The following is an 18,261-nucleotide window of genomic DNA, read 5'->3' as shown; positions in this document are numbered from 1 at the left end:
CTCTGGGATGGGTTAACTCTGGGATGGATTTCCTCTGGGATGGATTTCCTCTGGGATGGATTATCTCTGGGATGGGTTATCTCTGGGATTTGTTATCTCTGGGATGGGTTCTCTCTGGAATGGGTTAACTCTGGGATGGGTTATTTCTGGGATGGGTTATTTCTGGGATGGGTTAACTCACGAATGGGTTAACCCTGGGATGGGTTAACTCACGAATGGGTTAACTCTGGGATGGGTTATCTCTGGGATGGGTTATCTCTGGGATGGGTTATCTCTGGGATGGATTATCTCTGGGATTTGTTATCTCTGGGATGGGTTAATTCTGGGGTGGGTTATCTCTGGGATGGGTTAACTCACAAATGGGTTAACTCTGCGATGGGTTATCTCTGGGATGGGTTAACTCTGGGATGGGTTACCTCTGGGATGGGTTACCTCTGGGATGGGTTAACTCTGGGATGGGTTATCTCTGGGATGGATTATCTCTGGGATTTGTTATCTCTGGGATGGGTTAACTCCGGGATGGGTTATCTCTGGGATGGGTTAACTCACGAATGGGTTAACTCTGGGATGGGTTATCTCTGGGATGGGTTAACTCTGGGATGGGTTACCTCTGGGATGGGTTAACTCTGGGATGGGTTAACTCTGGGATGGGTTAACTCTGGGATGGGTTATCTCTGGGATGGGTTAACTCTGGGATGGGTTACCTCTGGGATGGGTTATTTCTGAGATGGGTTAACTCTGGGATGGATTATCTCTGAGATTTGTTATCTCTGGGATGGGTTATCTCCGGGATGGGTTAACTCTGGGATGGGTTAACTCTGGGATGGGTTATCTCTGGGATGGGTTACCTCTGGGTTGGGTTACCTCTGGGATGGATTATCTCTGGGATGGGTTAACTCTGGGATGGATTATCTCTGGGATGGGTTAACTCTGGGATGGATTATCTCTGGGATGGGTTAACTCTGGGATGGATTATCTCTGGAATGGGTTAACTCTGGGATGGATTATCTCTGGGATGGGTTAACTCTGGGATGGATTATCTCTGGGATGGGTTAACTCTGGGTTGGATTATCTCTGGGATGGGTTGCCTTGATTCTAGTTTTAAATGTTTCAATTTGCTTTATTTTGTTTCATTAATATTTCAGTTGGAATGATATTAAATCTTAATTTGCCTAATTGATCTTGTTTCAGTTTAAATGTTCTTTTTAAATTTTAATTTTCTTTATTGATTTTAGTTTAATTCACTTTCTTGTTCAATGTCGTTTACCCGGTGTAATTAATACACATTCTATTCGGGTTAATTCATTCATCGCCTTTAATAAATCATTTAAAATGCGTAAAGTGGGGGCGGGGGGGGTGTTTCTCTTCGTTTTGATTTTTACAGCAACAACTTTCTAACCCTCTGCCTCCTCCAGCCAGTGAGGGAATCCTCCGGAGAGACCGGAGAAGCTGCCGGAGGGACCGGACAGGCTGAGTGCTCCTGCCTGCGTTCGGATCGCTGCAGCGGGGATGCGGGAGCTGGGCAGCCGCTGGTTCGGGCTCCTGGTCTGCTCTTCTGTCCTGGGCTCCGCCAGCGCCCTGGTGAGTACCAAACATGATGTGGAGATGCCGGGGTTGGACTGGGGTAAACACACAGTAAGAAGTCCGACAACACCAGGATTAAGTCCAACCAATTTATTTGATACAAGCTTTCAGGGTTTGCCCTTCCACTCACCTGAGGAAGGGCACTAAACTGGTTGGACTTAAACCTGGTGTTGGCAGACTTCTTACTGCGAGTACCAAACACCCAGAAAACAAGCCTCTGTACTGACCCCAAGCTGAGACCAGCCTCTTGTGAGCCCACTCCCAGGGATTGGGATTCCATAGTCTTCATTAAATGTTGGGAAAATGGGTGCCATCCTGTAGAGGGTATCTTTTGGGCACTGTGCCCAGTTCAACTGGAAATGTACCTGCATGGAGTGCGCACACATGCATCTTCTCCATTGCATCTCTATCCCATCTGTAATATAGAACAATGCACATTATTCTAAGATGCGGTCCAGATCGAGATTCAATATGCATTTAACGGCCACTTTGCTTATCAATACTGTTTGTGGAAATTTACCCTAGCTTGCTTTAATCAAAGCAAAATGCTGAAAATAGAATGTGCTGGAAAAACTCCGCAGGTTTGGTGGTGTCTGTGGAGAGAGAAAAAGTTAAATGTTTCAGGTTCAATTTAACTTCTTCAGAAAAGTAAGTATTACTAGGCTCAACACATTAACTGAGAACAAACTGAGAAATGAGTAGGATTGTAACTTTAACCATAAATTTGATTTGACTTATTATTGTTAGTATACTGGGAAAAGGATTGTTTCTTGCGCTGCACAGACAAAGCATACCATTCATAGAGAAGGAAAGGAGAGGGTGTGGAATGTATGTTATAGTCGTAGCTAGGGTGTAGAGAAAGAACAACTTGATGCAAGATAGGTCCATTCAAAATCCTGATGGCAGCAGGGAAAAAGCCGTTCTTGTCAGTTGGTGCATGACCTTAGACTTTTGTATCCTTTTCCAATGGAAGAAGGTGGAAGAGAGAATGTCCGGGGTGTGTGTAATTATGCTGGCTGCTTTTCTGAGGCAGCGGGAAGTGTAGACAGAGTTAATGGATGGGAGACTGGTTTGCCTGATGGATTGGGCTATATTGGGCTTTTGTACTTGTGGTCTTGGCCAGAGCAGGAGCCCATACCAAGCTGTGATACAGTCAGAAAGAATGCTTTCTAAGGTGCATCTGTAAAAGTTGGCGACAGTTGTAGGTGATATGCTAAATTTCCTTAGTCTTCTGAGAAAGTAGAGGCGTTGGTGGGCTTTCTTAAATATAGTGTCAGCACGGGGGGACCAGGACAGGTTGTTGGTGATCTGGACACCTAAAAACTTGAAGCTTTTGACCATTTCTACTTTTTCCCCATTGATGTATACAGGGGTATGTTCTCCTTTACGCTTCCTGAAGTCAATAACAATCTCCTTCATTTTGTTGACATTGAGGGAGAGATTATTGTTGCTGCACCAGTTCACCAGATTCTCCATCTCATTCCTGTGCTCTGTCTCATCATTGTTTGAGATCCGACCCACTACAGTGGTGCCATCAGCAAACTTGAAAACCGAGTTGGAGGGGAATTTGACCTCACAGTCACAGGTGTTATACACCTGTATCGCCGGGGGCTGAGAACACAGCCTTGTGGGGCACTGGTGTTGAGGATGATTGTGGAGGAGGTGTTGTTGCCTGTCCTTACTTATTGTGTTCTGTGGGTTAGGAAGTTCAGGATCCAGTCACAGAGGGAGGATCTGAAGCCCAAACTACAGAATTTGGAGATGAGTTTTATAGGAATTATGGTGTTGAAAGCTGAGCTGTAGCCAATAAATAGCAGTCTGACATAGGTGTCCTTGTTATCTAGGTGTTCCAGGGTTGAGTGCAGGGCCAGGGAGATGGCGTCTGCTGTGAACCTGTTGCGGCAGCAGACACAGAGCATGTGAGTTTCCAGTGCTGAAACCTGGGCAGAGGTTATGGGCATGAAACCAACAGAGACCAGGCACAACCAGCAAAGAAACTCCATAGTCAAGATTGAGCAGTGTTGAGATGGAGCAGTGTGTAAGACACAGATACTGCAGCACCTTATGACCCCTCGGAAAGAGAAGCTTGGGCTTACTCCTCAGATCCTGAAGAGAAAGAAGCCAGACAAAGCTCTACTGTCACCCAAGAGAACAACATGCACACCAACAAAGTGTAGAGTACAGAAAATCCTCAACTTCAGAAAGAGAGCTGGGCGGCACGGTAGCACAGTGGTTAGCACTGCTGCTTCACAGCTCCAGGGTCCTGAGTTCAATTCCTGGTTCAGGTCACTGTCTGTGTGGAGTTTGCACATTCTCCTCATGTCTGCGTGGGTTTTCTCCGGGTGCTCCAGTCTCCTCCCACAGTCCAAAGATGTGTGGGTTAGATTGATTGGCTATGCTAAGAGATTGCCCCTTAGTGTCCAGAGATGCGTAAATTAGAGGGATTAGTGGGTATAATATGTAGGGATATGGGGGTAGGTCCTGGGTGGGATTGTGTTCGGTGCAGACTTGATGGGCCGAAGGGCCTCTTTCTGCACTGTAGGGTTCTATAATTCTAAGACCATGACGTTTGGTCAACATTAACCCTCTAAAGCCTGAGACTTTGGGGAAGGCAGAGGAGGAAGTAAATATTCATTGGGATAAAGATTTGGGAGGAAATGTAAAGAGTTAACAGTAGGAATGTGTGATGCTGATGTAACATTACATGATTAACAGAGATCTGGTGGAGGAGAAGTTCCAACCTCATATTATTCATCTGTAGGACATTGGTGTCGCTGGCTGGGCCAGCATTTATTGACCACCTCTAGTTGCCCTTGGAGAGCAGATGAGTCAACTGCATTGCTGTGGCTCTGAAGTCACATGTAGGCCAGACCAAGTAAGGACGGCAGATTTCCTTCCCTAATGAATCAGATGGGATTTTTCAACAATTGACAATGGTTTCATGGTCATCAGTAGATTCTTAATTCCAGATATCTTTTATTGAATTCAAATTCCACCATCTGCCGTGGTGGGATTTGAACCCAGGTCCCCAGACTACTAGCTGAGTTTCTGGATTAATAGTCTAGCGATAATACCACTAGGCTTTTGCCTCCCACATGCTCTTGGTATAACCATTCTTTTATTGAAGACTAGTAAAACAGTGCTTGCACTATTCAAAATTTGGTATAATGCTGGATTACTAGAAATTTAGTCTGACCATCCTTCTAGATATTTAAACAATTTGTCATAATGCTGCTCTGCTTACAGCTCACAAATGCTGAGTAATTAGGGATGCATTTCCTGCCGCCTCCTCGATAAGATATAAATCCTCTTGTTGGGTTCAGTCTGATAGCAGACATACAGTCATAGGTACCATCATTTGCTATTTCCATTGAACATACTCTGTTATGGAGTCATATCTCATTAATTTTAATGTGAGTATCTGGATTCTGGATAAAATCTTCACATGATTTACCTGCCTGCACACCATAACTCTTAGTTCTTTTTCTGTCCAAAAACCTATCTATCTTTGCTTTAAAAACATTCAATGAGGTAGCCCCAATTGCTTCACTGGGCAGGGAGGTCCACAGATTCACAACCTTTTGGGTGAAGAAGTTTCTCCTGAATCCAGTCCTAAATCTGCACCCCTTACTTTGAGGCTCCTAGTTTTAATTTCACCTGCCAGTGGAAACAACTTCCCTGCTTTTATCTTATCTATCCCCTTCATAATCTTATCTGTTTCTATAAAATCTCCCCTCATTCTTCTAAATTCCAATGAGTACAGCCCCAGTCTACTCAATCTCTCCTCATAAGCCGACCCTCTCAATTCTGGAATCAATCTAGTGAATCTCCTCTGTACCCCGTCCAGTGCCAGGATATTCTTTCTCAAGTAAGGAGACCAAAACTGTACACAATACTCTTTTCAAAAGTTTTTCATCATTGCTAACCCTGTCTCGAAGGCTCATTGACTTGTGTTAAATTTGGTTCGAGATTGCTGATTTGGCTACCCACCCCAAGGAGTCTCCAAAGTTCAGTTTTGTTCCTGGAATGTGGAAATTCTCTGATTAATTTTGATTTTTGTGGATTGACTGTCATCCCAGTGTCTTGCATTCTTGTGATTTAGAAACTTGACTGTAGGTTCGCTGAACTCTCATGCTGCACCCAATGTTGGATCTGCTTCCTGTCAGCTCCACAGTATTGCCCTGACTCTGTGACCATCCTCTTCAACCTGGCACCATAGCACAGTGGTTAGCACTTCAGCTTCACAGCTCCAGGGACCTGGGTTCAATTCCCGGCTTGGGCCACTGTCTGTGTGGAGTTTGCACATTCTCCTCGTGTCTGTGTGGGTTTCCTTCCAAAGATGTGCAGGCAATTTTAGCATGGCCAATCAACCTAATCCGCATATCTTTGGACTCTGGGAGGAAACCGGAGCACCCGGAGGAAACCCATGCAGACACAAGGAGAATGTGCGGATTGGCCATGCTAAAAATTGCCCCTTAGTGTCCTGAGATGCATAGGCTAGGAGGATTAATGGGTAAGTGTGTCATGGTAACCATTGAGGTAACATCTTACTGCCATTTCTTTTCAATTTCATCCTTGATTTTATCCAAAGTTGTTGAGTGACCTTCTCAGAACGAAGGGGTAGTTTAGTTTGTAGGGTGACATGGTGTTGGGTTTTTAGCTTACCTAGGCCTGTAAGTAATTTTTAAACTTCATGGAGTGTCTTCCAGCGTTTGTTTGCAGAGTAAAGCCATAGAAACCCTACAGTGCAGAAAGAGGCCATTCGGCCCATCGAGTCTGCACCAACCACAATCCCACCCAGGCCCTACCCCCATATCGCTACATATTTACCCACTAATCCCTCTAACCCATGCACCTCAGGACGCTAAGGGGCAATCAACCTAACCCGCATATCTTTGGACTGTGGGAGGAAACTGGAGCACCCGGAGGAAACCCATACAGACACGAGGAGAATGTGCAAACTCCACACAGACGGTCACCCGAGCTGGGAATCGAACCCAGGTCCCTGGAGTTATGAAGCAGCAATGCTAACCGCTGTGCTACCGTGCCACCCCTAGGAGGATTGGCCAAACTAAATTGCCCTATAACATCAAAGATGTGTTGGTTCGGTGGATTGGTCATGGTAAATGCGTGGAGTTGTGGCAGGGGTTAAGCTGGGTGGGATGTTCCTCTGGAGGGTCAGTGCAGATCTGATGGACTGAATGGCCTCCTTCTGCACTGTAGGGATTCTTTGGTATCTTTTACATCCATGAGGAACTTCCTTCCTCTGTGGCTCCACCACACCTTGTACGTGGCTTTTATTTCAATTTTTCTCCTGTTTTTTACAGGTTATCAGTGTTATTGAGTGGCAGTTTGTTTTTGCCACACCAGTGACATTTCAAGATGGTGGTGCAATTTTGCCCACTTTTGTGGGCTCAGACTGACTTTGAGACCATTCAGTTCGCAGGCTGTAAGAAAGAAAATGTGCCGCTCGATCTTCTCCACAGGGCCTCACCTTTTTTTTAGAACCATAGTATGGAAGGAGGCCATTCAGCCCGCACCGACCACAATCCCACCCAGGCCCTATCCCTATGCAGTTGCCCTAGCTAGCCCTGAGGGGGAGTTTAGCATGGCCAATCCACCTAACCCGCACATCGTTGGACTGTGGGAGGAAACCGGAGCACCCGGAGGAAACCCATGCAGACACAGGGAGAACATGCAAACCCCACACAGACAGTGACCCAAGCCAGGAATTGAACCCGGCTCCCTGGCGCTGTGGGGCAACAGTGCTAACCATTGTGCCACCATGCTGCCCAGATCCTTACTCTCAGGGCTGTCAATGCTCTTTAATCGATGAACAGTGTGGAGAGATTTCTAGATATTAGAGGAATGAAGAAATATAGAGATAGGATTGGGATGTGCATTGATCTTATTGAGATAGATTCAATGGGCCACACAGTCTCTTCCTGGTACTGAGGAAGACACAAATAATCTTCCAGAAATTGGAGGTTTATTTCAATAGTTAATGTAACCCCACTTTTGAAAAAAGGAGTGAGAGAGAAAGTGAGGAATTATAGACCGGTTAGCCTGACATCTGCGGTGGGGAAAATGTTGGGGTCAAGTATTAGGGATGTAATAACTGGAAAGTGATTTGGAAAGTGACAGGATTGGTCCAAGTCAGCGTGGATTCACTAAAGGGAAATCATGCTTAACAAATCTGGAATTTTTTGGGGATGTGACCAGTAGACTGGACAAGGGTGAACCAGTGGATGTTGTGTATCTGGACTTTCAAAAGGCATTTGATAAGGTCCCACTCAAGAGATTAGTAAAATTAAAGCTCGTGGTACTGGGGGTAACGTATTAACACGGATAAAAAACTGGTTGGCAGACTGGAAGTAGAGTGTGGGAATAAACAGGTCCTTTTTACAATGGCAGACAGTGACTATTGGGGTACCACAGAGTGCAGTGCTGGGATCCCAGCTATTCACGACATACATTAATGTAATATCTCCAAATTTGCAGATGACACTAAACTGTATGGCGGTGTGTGCTGTGAGGAGGATGCTAAGAGACTTCAGGGTGACTTGGACAGGCTGACTGAGTGGGCAAATACTTGAGAAATGCAATATAAAGTGGATAAATATGAGGTTATCCACCTTGGTAACAAAAACAGGAAGGAAGGTTACTCATATGTCATAGAATCCCTACAGTGCAGAAGGAGGCCATTCGAACCATCAAGTCTGCCCAACAACAATCCCACCCAGGGCCTATCCCTGAAGCCCCACATTTTAACCCAGCTAATCCCTCTATCATACACATCCCAGGACATTAAGGGGCAACTTAGCACGGCCAATGCACCTAATCTGCACATCTTTGGACTGTAGGAGGAAACCAGAGCACCTGGAGGAACCCCACGCAGACACAGGGAGAATGTGCAAACTCCACACAGACAGCTGGGAATTGAACCCAGGACCCTGGAGCTGTGAGGCAGCAGTGCTAACCACTGTGCTAGCGTGCCACCCCTATCTGAATGGTGGCAATTTTGGAAAAGGGGAAGTGCAATGTGACCTGGGTGTCATGCTGGAACAGTCGCTACAGGTACAGCAGGCGGTGAGGAAAGCTGATGCCATGCTGGGCGTCATAGCAAGGAGATTTGGGTGTAGGAGTAAGCAAGAGGGCGTCATAGCAAGAGGATTTGAGTGTAGGAGTAAGGATGTCTTGCTGCTGTTACACAGGGCATTGGTGAGGCCACACTTTGAGTATTGTGCGCAGTTTTGATCTCCTAGTTTGAGAAAGGACATTCTTACTATTGAGGGAATCCAGTGAAGATTCACCAGACTGATTCCTGGAATGGCAGGACTGACAATATGAAGAGAGACTGGATTGACTGGGCTTGTACTCACTGGAATTTAGAAGAATGAGGGGGGATTTTATAGCAATATATAAAATCCTGATGGGACTAGACAGGCTAGATGAGGGAAGAATGTTCCCCAACTTGGGGAAGTCCAGAACAAGGGGTCACAGTCTAAGAATAAGAGGTAAACCATTCAGGATTGAGATGGGGAAGAACTTCATCACCCAGAGAGTTGTGAACCTGTGGAATTCTATACCACAGAAAGCTGTGGGGCCATTTCGTTAGATGTGTTCAAGAGGGAGCTGACAAAACCTTGTGGCTAAAGGGATCAAGGGGTAGGGAGAGAAAGGGAATGGGATACCAAAAATGCACAATCAGCCATGATCATACTGAATGATGGTGCAGTCTCAAAGGGCTGAATGGCCTTCTCCTGAACCTATGTCCTATGTTTCTATTAACCTCTTATATCTCACTTCATGGAGACGGTCCACTAGGAAATCTGACCATAGTTTACTCCTTCATGGGGATTGGATAGAAATTTTGGAGCCATGCCAGGAGAAAAAAAAATAGTTTTGCATTCGTATAGCGCCTTTCATGACCTCAATGCTGCAGCCAGTGAATTCCAGTCACTGTTGGAATGTCGGAATCATTATGCTTCAAGAGTTGTTCAGTGTGTGTGGAAGGAGGAGCTTTGCAGAACTTGTAGTCAGGGTCATTGGATTGTGGTTCAGCCATATCTCTTAATTTCCCTGCCTTTGATCCATTTCCTTTGATATTCTTACCTGGTAGAAATTGACGAGTCTCAGTGTTGAAATTTCCTTTGAACCTTCAGCAAGCAATGTCTTTTGTTGAAGGAAAGTTTCAGATTTCCACTATCCCGTGGAAAAAAATCTATTTCCTGATTTTCCCCTAAATTTGAAGGTCATGTTTCATTGTTATGGAACTGCCCACCAGAGGAAGTAATTTCTAATAGAAATCCTTTTGTCACTTCAGCCAGCTCCCCCTTCAAGCTTTTAAGGAATGTGGGCGACATAGTGACACAGCTCTGCCTCACAGACCAGGGAACTGGGTTCAATTCCAGCCTCGAGCCCCTGTCTGTATGGAGTCTGCATGTTCTCCCCATGTCTGTGTGGGTTTTCTCCGGGTGCTCCAGTTTCTTCCCACAGTGTGAAGATGTGCAGGTTAGGTGGACTGGCAGTGGTAACTGCGTGGGGTTATGGGGATAGGGCAGGGGAGTGAGCCTAGATAAGATGTTAGTTTGTTTTTACATCAAATGCATTTGAGAGGATTTACATTTTTGAGTGGGTTTCCTGAATGAGAAATTTTTCAGCTTTACTGGAGTAAAAGCTCTAGGTTGTTACAAGTAATTTTTTTTATCTCCTCACGGCTGCTGAGCCCTGCCCATCGTGAATTCTAGGTAAGTGGCTATGGAGATATGATAGGGGAGGCTGCAGAGGTGGCATGAGGGAGTATGGAGGGAGCATGGGGGGATATGAGGGGCTGGAGGGGGGAATCTGAGGATGCTTGTGTCTGAGGAGGTGTGGGAGTGTTATGAGGCATCATGGAGGGTGAGGGTTGTAGGGGTTAGAGCCTACCTGTCTCTAATACAGCTGGGCTGAAGTTGTAGAGAACAAAGGTGAGCCTTCGACTTGCCTGTTTCTTCGCTCACCTCTGAACAACCTCCAACTTTATCCCACTACCTCCACGCACCCCACCCACCCCCCCAAGCAGTGACCTACCCCCCAAGTACCAATTAATCCGCCCCTAGATTAATGTAATTTGCTTTACAAGTTTAACCCTTTCAGGCCTGGAGGTCGACTTAGTCTCTGGGGTGTGGTCTCCAGATTTGAATCCAGTGACTCCAGATGGGGTCAGCTCAAAGCTCTGCACAAGAGCAGCTTTGAAGCAGGAATATAACTCACCGGAATGCACGGCGTTCCCACTAACACTGCTGGCATTCTGAGATTCCCGCTGCTGAATCCCCTGAACAAGGAGTGTACAGCAGGAGACTTCAGTATCCTCTACTCTCTCTTTGGTTTTGCTAGTTTTTTGTGCTATTTTTGTTCACTGTTGTGTGTGACAGTAGTTGCACGATATGTTTAGATTGTCAGTTGTGTGTGAAGGTATTTCAATGGCTCAGCCAAGCTGCTTATAACACATGGGAAGCTGTGTGTGTGTGTATGTGTGCAGTGTGCCGGCCACAGATCAACCACTTGTAAGATGAGTCAGACAGATGGTGGGCAGACAGAAGCAGTCTGTGTGTGTGTTTGTGTGTCTTTATCTTGGCTCTGTCAGCACCTTAACCTGCCAGCACCAGGAGCTCCATGTGTCAAGTTAACATGTTCTTGGAATGATCATTGTCACGCCAACCCCATTGGCTTTACAGCAGTCGGCAAATCCTCCCAGGGTACACATCCTGACGCCTCCCTGGCACGGCTCCTGGAGAAACAACTCTCGGTTTTTCACGCACCCCACTTTATCTTGGCCGCACAGCGGCAGACAACAATCCACCAGTGAAACACACTGGAATTGACACTGAGTCATTTGCAATTTATAGCGACGACTGGATGAAGGAATCGAATGTTTGGTTATTAAGATAAGTAGGAAAGTAAATTGTTGAGGAGCTGGAGAGTTTACAAAGGATATCGACAGGTTAAGTGGGTGAGCAAAAGTTGGGCAGATGAAGCATAATGTGGGAAAACGTGAAGCTGTCCAGTTTGACTACACAGAATAGAAAAGCAGTATAAGAACATAAGAAATAGGAGCAGGAGTAGGCCATCTAGCCCCTCAAGCCTGCCCCACCATTCAGTAAGATCATGGCTGATCTGATAGTGGATCAGTTCCACTTTCCCGCTTTCTCCCCATAACCCTTAATTCCCTTGTCTATCAGAATATCGATCAGAGATCAATACGTTAAACAGAGAGAGATTGCAGAACTCGAGACACGAAGGGATCTGGGCATTTTGGTGCACGCATCGTAAAGTTGGTCTGCAGCTCTAGGAAGTGATGAGGAAGGTAAGTGAAATGTCTGCCTTTATTGCAAGAGGAATGGAACATGGAAGTTGGGAAGTTACATTGCAGCCGTACAGGGCCTTGGTGAGAGCACTTCTGGGATACTGTGTACGGATTTGGTCTCCTTGCTTAGGATATAACAGAAAGAGTTCAGAGAAGGTTCACTCGACTGATTCCTGGGATGAAGGGTTAGTGGGGAAAGGCTGGATCTATACCAATGGAGATCGAGAGGAGACTGAGATCTTGTTTTCCCCGTGTGGAAGAGACAAGAACTAGGGGACACAGTTTAAAAATAAGGAGTCTTCTGCTTAAGACGGAGAATTTTCTTTTCTCTGAGATTCGTTAGTCTCTGGAGCTCTCTTCCCCAGAGAGCAGTGGAGACTGCATGTACTCAAAACGGGGTGAGACAGGGTTCTTATCAATGGGGAATTCCAGGGTTATGGGGGACAAATAGGAAATGGGGGTTGGGGTCACAGTCAGATCAGCCTTATTGAATGGTGGAGCAGGCTTGAGGGGCCGAATGGCCTACTCCTTCTCCTTGCTTTTGTGTACAGAGTGAGGCTAGGTAACAGTGATGCTGGAATTGTAACAACGGAGCCCAAACAACAACTTCCATTAATGTGGCAAATGTACGAGGGTAGTTTCACGTGTATGTTATTGGACAAACTTTACACTCCTTCCTCATTCAATTTTACAACCGCAGGTGGTTAATAGTTTGATCAAAGATTTAATGAATGTTTGAACGAAGGGAAGAGGTCGAGAGGTGCAAATGTTTCAGGAGTGGTTTTTGGCTTCATTACTAATCAATGATGGTACAAAGTCTTTGAGAATACGGAGTCAAACCTGAGAAATGCAGAGATCCAAAAGGTTCTGGGACTGGAGGAAGTTGGAGATAGGGAAAGGTAAGATCAAGGACTGATTTGATCACAAGAATGAAATCTGAGGCCTTGCTGGATCAGGAGCTGATGTAGGTCAGTAAGCATAGGTTCCGGGAGGATGTGACCTCTGACGTGGGGAACAGAGCTTCGATTTAGCTCGAGTTTATAGAGGGAAGACAATTGTGGAGTCACGACAGTGCAGAAGGAGGCCATTCGGCCCATCGAGCTTGCACCCACCACAATCCCACCCAGGCCCCTATCCCCATAACCTCATGTATTTACCCTGCTAATCCCCCTCATACTAATGGTCAATTTAATATGGCCAAATGACCTAACCTGCACTTGATTGAACTGTGGGAAGAAACGCACGGAGACATGGGGAGACTCCAGACAGACAGTGACCTGAGGCCGGAATTGAACCCAGGTCCCTGTGAGGCAGCAATGCTAACCACTTTGGTCCTGGGTTTGCCTAATGGGTTTGGTCATGCCAAAATTGGATGCTAGAGAAGAAGTGAGCCAAATCCTAGGCAGTGCCGGGATGAAGAGGGGGTGGTGGTAAGGTAGAGATGGATGTTGAGGGAATGCAATAAAATGGCACTTATAACCAGTTCCTGGTGTACATCCCCCTCACTCTCTGCTGCTATTCTGACTCCGCGTGATATCTGAACTGAATTGTAGATTTTACTTGGACTGGACAACGGTGAGACTGAATCAGGCGATTATATCTTCATAACAAGCTGTCAGTTGTATATTTGGTATATTGGTTTATATTCACATCCCTTTATCTGCCTGGATAGATAACACCTTGCACACCTCCATATAGACAGGCCCTTGCCCTCCCTCAGTGCTGGTACCTTGCCATTGAGTATGAAGGATGTAGGTGGAAATCTCACACCTGAGCCTTGAGCATCAAGTATCCTTTGTATAGAATCATAGAATCCCTACAGTACAGAAGGAGACCATCCAGCCCATTGAGTCTGCAACGACAACAATCCCACCCTATCCCCGTAACCCCGCATATTTACCCTGCTAATCCCCCCGAAACTAGGGTCAATTTAGCATGGCCAATCAACCTAACCAGCATATCTTTAGACTGTGGGAGGAGACCCACACAGACAAGGGGAGAATGTGCAAACTCCACACAGACAGTGACCCAAGACGGGAATCGAACCCAGGACCTTGGGGCTGTGAGGCAGCAGCGCTAACCATTTTGTCACCGTGCCGCCCATATATAGTTTGCTTCAATTAAAAGACTTCATATTTCTGCTCATGTAACTAACTATGCTAAGCTTTAAAGTTAACTTGGCCACATTTTAAACACAGCAGGCATTCTGGGATTAGCTTGGAAAGTTGCATTTTTTAAAAGTAATCTTGCAAGCAAGGCTTTCTCATAAACCCAAACAGAAATTTTTCACGCCCACAACTGTCAAATTAGGGAGACAGTTTGTACCTGCAATTTCAATAGCACAGATAAGAATTCATATATTGTGGTAATAGTTATCTGTTTGGTTAGTTCTCTCCCCCTCTGTCTGTCTCTCTGTCTCTGTCTCTCTCTCTCTCGAGTAATCTTTTTTCACTCTCTGATGTGCTCATTTTAAATGACGCCCAATGAAAAAAAGATCAACTTCAGTCCAGCTGCTGCCTCCGTCTATTCTAAGAAATGAACAGACCCGACTCAGATATTAAACTAAGACACCATTTGGCCTTTCGGGCAGATGTAAAGAACAAAGAACAAAGAATAAAAACAGCCCGGGAAACAGGCCCTTCGGCCCAACGAGCCCGCGCCGCCATCTCAACACCACCAGTCCCCCTCTCCCCCCATGACCCCTATCTAATGCTTTATGGCCATCAGGTTGAGGGAAACTGATTTAGGGACAATTTATTACCTCCAATCAGCCTAAGAGCACATCTTTGGGGTGTGGGAGGAAACCGGAGCACCTGGAGAAAACCCACGCAAGCACGGGGAGAATGCGCAAACTCCCACAGACACCGGCCCAAATCCATGTGTCTGCACAGCAATCAGCGATAGTCACTGAGCTGTCGTCTTGCCCAGTATCTGGTCCAGTTTAGGCACACACTAACGACATGAAGCACTAGGCCAATCTCAAACAACCAAGAGCAGCCCCAGTACGACCCATCGCGTGTATGCCCCTCGTTGGACACGAGGTGGACCGACTTAAAACCTGTGAATGAAAAGGAAAAAAAACATTATTATTGTACCATACCCATTTACATTACCAGGGACTCCCCAATGCTAATGACCCTTATTTAAAAGGTTCTCCTATATCCACCCATCTCCAACCCACTCATGTGCCTGTCTAAGTTACTCTTAAATGACTCTAGCGTGTTTGCCTCCACCACCTTACTTGGCAGAGCATTCCATACCCCCACTACCCTCTGTGTGAAAAACCTCCCTCTAATACCTGTGTTGTACCTCTCCCCCCTCACCTTAAGTCCATGGCCCCTTGTCCTACGTGTCTCTATGTAAGACATTCTGTGTCAAACGTATGCTGTGTAGGGGCCATAGGTCTTTAGTTTAGAAAGGCACCATGTGCTGGCACAGGCTTGGAGGGCTGAAGGGTCTTTTCATGTGCTCTACTGTTCTCTGTTCCTTTGTTCAGCAGCTGGTGAGTTCTTCCCCGTGCCTTTGCTAATATTAATCGCAATCGGCATCTAATCAGTACCCGTACGTGGGATCTTGCTTTGTACAAATTGGCGGTAGTGTTTTCCACATTGCCGCAGTGATTACACCTCAGAAGTACTGTGTGGGTTTTTAAAGCACTTTGGGACTGCCTGTGATTAAGAGGCACAATCAAAATACAATTATTCCTTTGGTTCCTCTAGCTCGTCCAATTATTTTCCAATCCCCAGACAAGCGTTCAGACTAGGTTGAGCTGTCTGAGCCAGAGTGTGTGACAGGGTACGGTGACTGTTACAGCATCTTAATTGGGTGATAGGATAGAGTGTGCCTGGACTCTGTGAGGAGATGAAGTGGAGCAAAATTGCCTTCGTTCTAACCCAAACACTCATACTTCACACCTAATACAGAGGAGGCGTTTAAATATACTGTGAAATAGTCGAAATGCCTTCGCAGCTCACAATTAAGTCTTGTTTGGAGCTGCCTCCTTATCTGGCCATAAAGTTAACATTGCAGACAGGAAAGTCAGGAATAGCAGCAATGCTAATTGGTTAGCCTTCTGTATTGCGGCACGGTTCTGCAGCCTGCTGATGTTCGGTTCTGCTTGTGGATTTCTCTCACCCATGTTACTTTTAGAATTCTCTATGCAGCTAGTGTGGGAAATCCTGAAAGACGGTTCAGTGCCCCAATGTGAAATGTTGGATATTTTAATCGACCGCAGGCTGTGTGTGAGGCTGAGGCAGCTGTCGCCTTATTGTCAGAGTCTGTAATTCTGGGGGATCCGCGGGAATGGAGAAGGGAGGGCAGGGGTGTGACGGGCTGTGAGTGTGTTTGTGACCCAATGCAGGTATGCCGGGGCTGCCAACTGCAGTAGATGGCACTCTTGGAAGTGTGAATGTGTTACAAAAATATGCCATATGGCATAAGACCTGATTACATATGTGTATCAGTAAGTGTGCGTGATAATGTCTGTATCAATGAATGTGTATGAGAGACCATGGAAAATGTATGTCAGTATGTGTATTAGTATGAGCGGTTTCAGTGTGTATGTATGTCAGTATCTGTGTATATCGGTCTGTCTAGCAGTATCTGCTGCGTGTATTAAAATCAAAGTGTGTGCTTCAATGTTTGCATGTGTGTGAATTTTGATGTGTGAATGTTTGTATACTAATTTATTTATTAGTGTCACAAGTAGGCTTACATTAACACTGCAATGAAGTTAGTGCCAGTTCCACTTGTCCTATCTGTTTCATTTAACCCTTGACTCTCCTATAGTTGAAGAATCTCAACCTTGAATATATTCAATGGCCTAACCTCATTGGGAGAGAGAGTTCCAAAGATTCGAGATTCAGAGAAGAAATTTCTCCTCATCTCCATCTCAAATGGATGCCCCTTTTATTCTGTCCCCTGGTCCTAGATTCCCCACGAGGGGAACATCCTCTCAGCATTGACTGCCTCAAACCCTCTGAGTGACCTCCTGTGATGTGATGCTGTGAAGCAGTCTCATTGAAGTTACAAAGAAGTTTTTATTAATGTTACTTTACTGAACTGCGTGCGTATTTGCAATAAAAGGATGGAGCGAGCCCTGAAGTGTCCTCAGCAAACTGGGTAAAGGAGAATCCCAAAGCTTTTTATTCACCAAGAGGAAGGATAGTATGGATGTCGAGGTTAAGGATAAGTGTGTGAACACTCTAGAGAATGTCAGTACAGTGAAGGAGGAAGTGTTGAGTATCCTAAATTGCATTAAGGTAGACAAGTCATAAAAACATAAGAAATAGGAGCAGGAGTAGGCCATCCAGCCCTTCGAGCCTGCCCCACCATTCAATAAGATCATGGCTAATCTGAAGTGGATCAGTTCCACTTTCCCGCTTTCTCCCCATAACCCTTAATTCCCATGTCTATCAGAAACCTATCTACCTGTGACTTAAATATATTCAGCGAGGTAGCCTCCACCACTTCAACGGGCAGAGAATTCCAGAGATTCACCACCCTTTGAGTGAAGAAGTTCCTCCTCAACTCCAATCTAAATTGCACCCCCCCCTTATCCTGAGGCTGTGCCCTCTAGTCCTGCTGTCCTTTCTGAGCGGGAAGAATCTCTCTACCTCTACCCTATCCATCCCCTTCATTATCTTATACGTCTCTATAAGATCCCCCCTCATCCTTCTAAACTCCAACGAGTACAGACCCAGTCTGTTTAGTCTCTCTTCATAGTCCAACCCCCTCATCTCCGGTATCAGCCTAGTGAACCTCCTCTGCACTCCCTCCAAGGCCAATATATCCTTCCGCAAGTGCGGCGACCAAAACTGCACACAGTACTCCAGCTGCGGCCTCACCAGTGCCCTGTACAGTTGCAGCAAGACCTCCCTGCTTTTATATTCTATCCCCCTCGCTATAAAGGCCAGCATCCCATTCGCCTTCTTGACCACCTGCTACACCTGCAGACTGGGTTTTTGCAATTCGTGCACATAGAGATGGTAGCCAGGATTTTCCCGCCATTCCCGTCAGCGAGATCTTCTGGTCCCACCAACAATGAACTCCTGCCGTAGATTTCCTGATGGATTCAGTGGGAAATCCAGCAGTGGGAGTATAAGATCCCATTGCGAAATATTCTCTCCCTCCAGGTGATGTGCCAATGCTGTGGTAAGTGGGCACTCTTGGGTAACACTGTGATCCAGAGTAAACATGTCCACAGTAAGCGTTTGTGTCTCAAGGACCCCGGAGCAGAGTAATTGAGCTGGAGGCTGAGGTGCAGACATGTCAAGGAGGGTGAAAGTTACTGGATGTTTCATCCCAGGAGGCAGTCATACCTGTTAGAT

General features: G+C 46.0%; 1 protein-coding gene across 1 annotated transcript in view; it reads left to right on the top strand.

Moving 5' to 3' along the window:
• Positions 1-1,509: 1,509 nt before the first annotated feature.
• LOC145358995 (parathyroid hormone/parathyroid hormone-related peptide receptor-like) overlaps positions 1,510-18,261 on the top strand; it is a 77,380-nt gene continuing 60,628 nt past the window's right edge. Inside the window, exons 1-2 of the mRNA XM_080213353.1 lie at positions 1,510-1,581; positions 15,429-15,434. Of these exons, the coding sequence (XP_080069479.1) occupies positions 1,510-1,581; positions 15,429-15,434 (78 nt within the window). The remainder of the gene's footprint in view (positions 1,582-15,428; positions 15,435-18,261) is intronic.

Source organism: Carcharhinus amblyrhynchos, chromosome 27, assembly GCF_965287045.1.
Source record: "Carcharhinus amblyrhynchos chromosome 27, sCarAmb.v2.hapA, whole genome shotgun sequence".
In the NCBI taxonomy this organism is placed as follows: Eukaryota; Metazoa; Chordata; class Chondrichthyes; order Carcharhiniformes; family Carcharhinidae; genus Carcharhinus; species Carcharhinus amblyrhynchos.
Note: the sequence above shows the minus strand (reverse complement) of the source record. Positions and strands in the feature narration are given on the sequence as shown.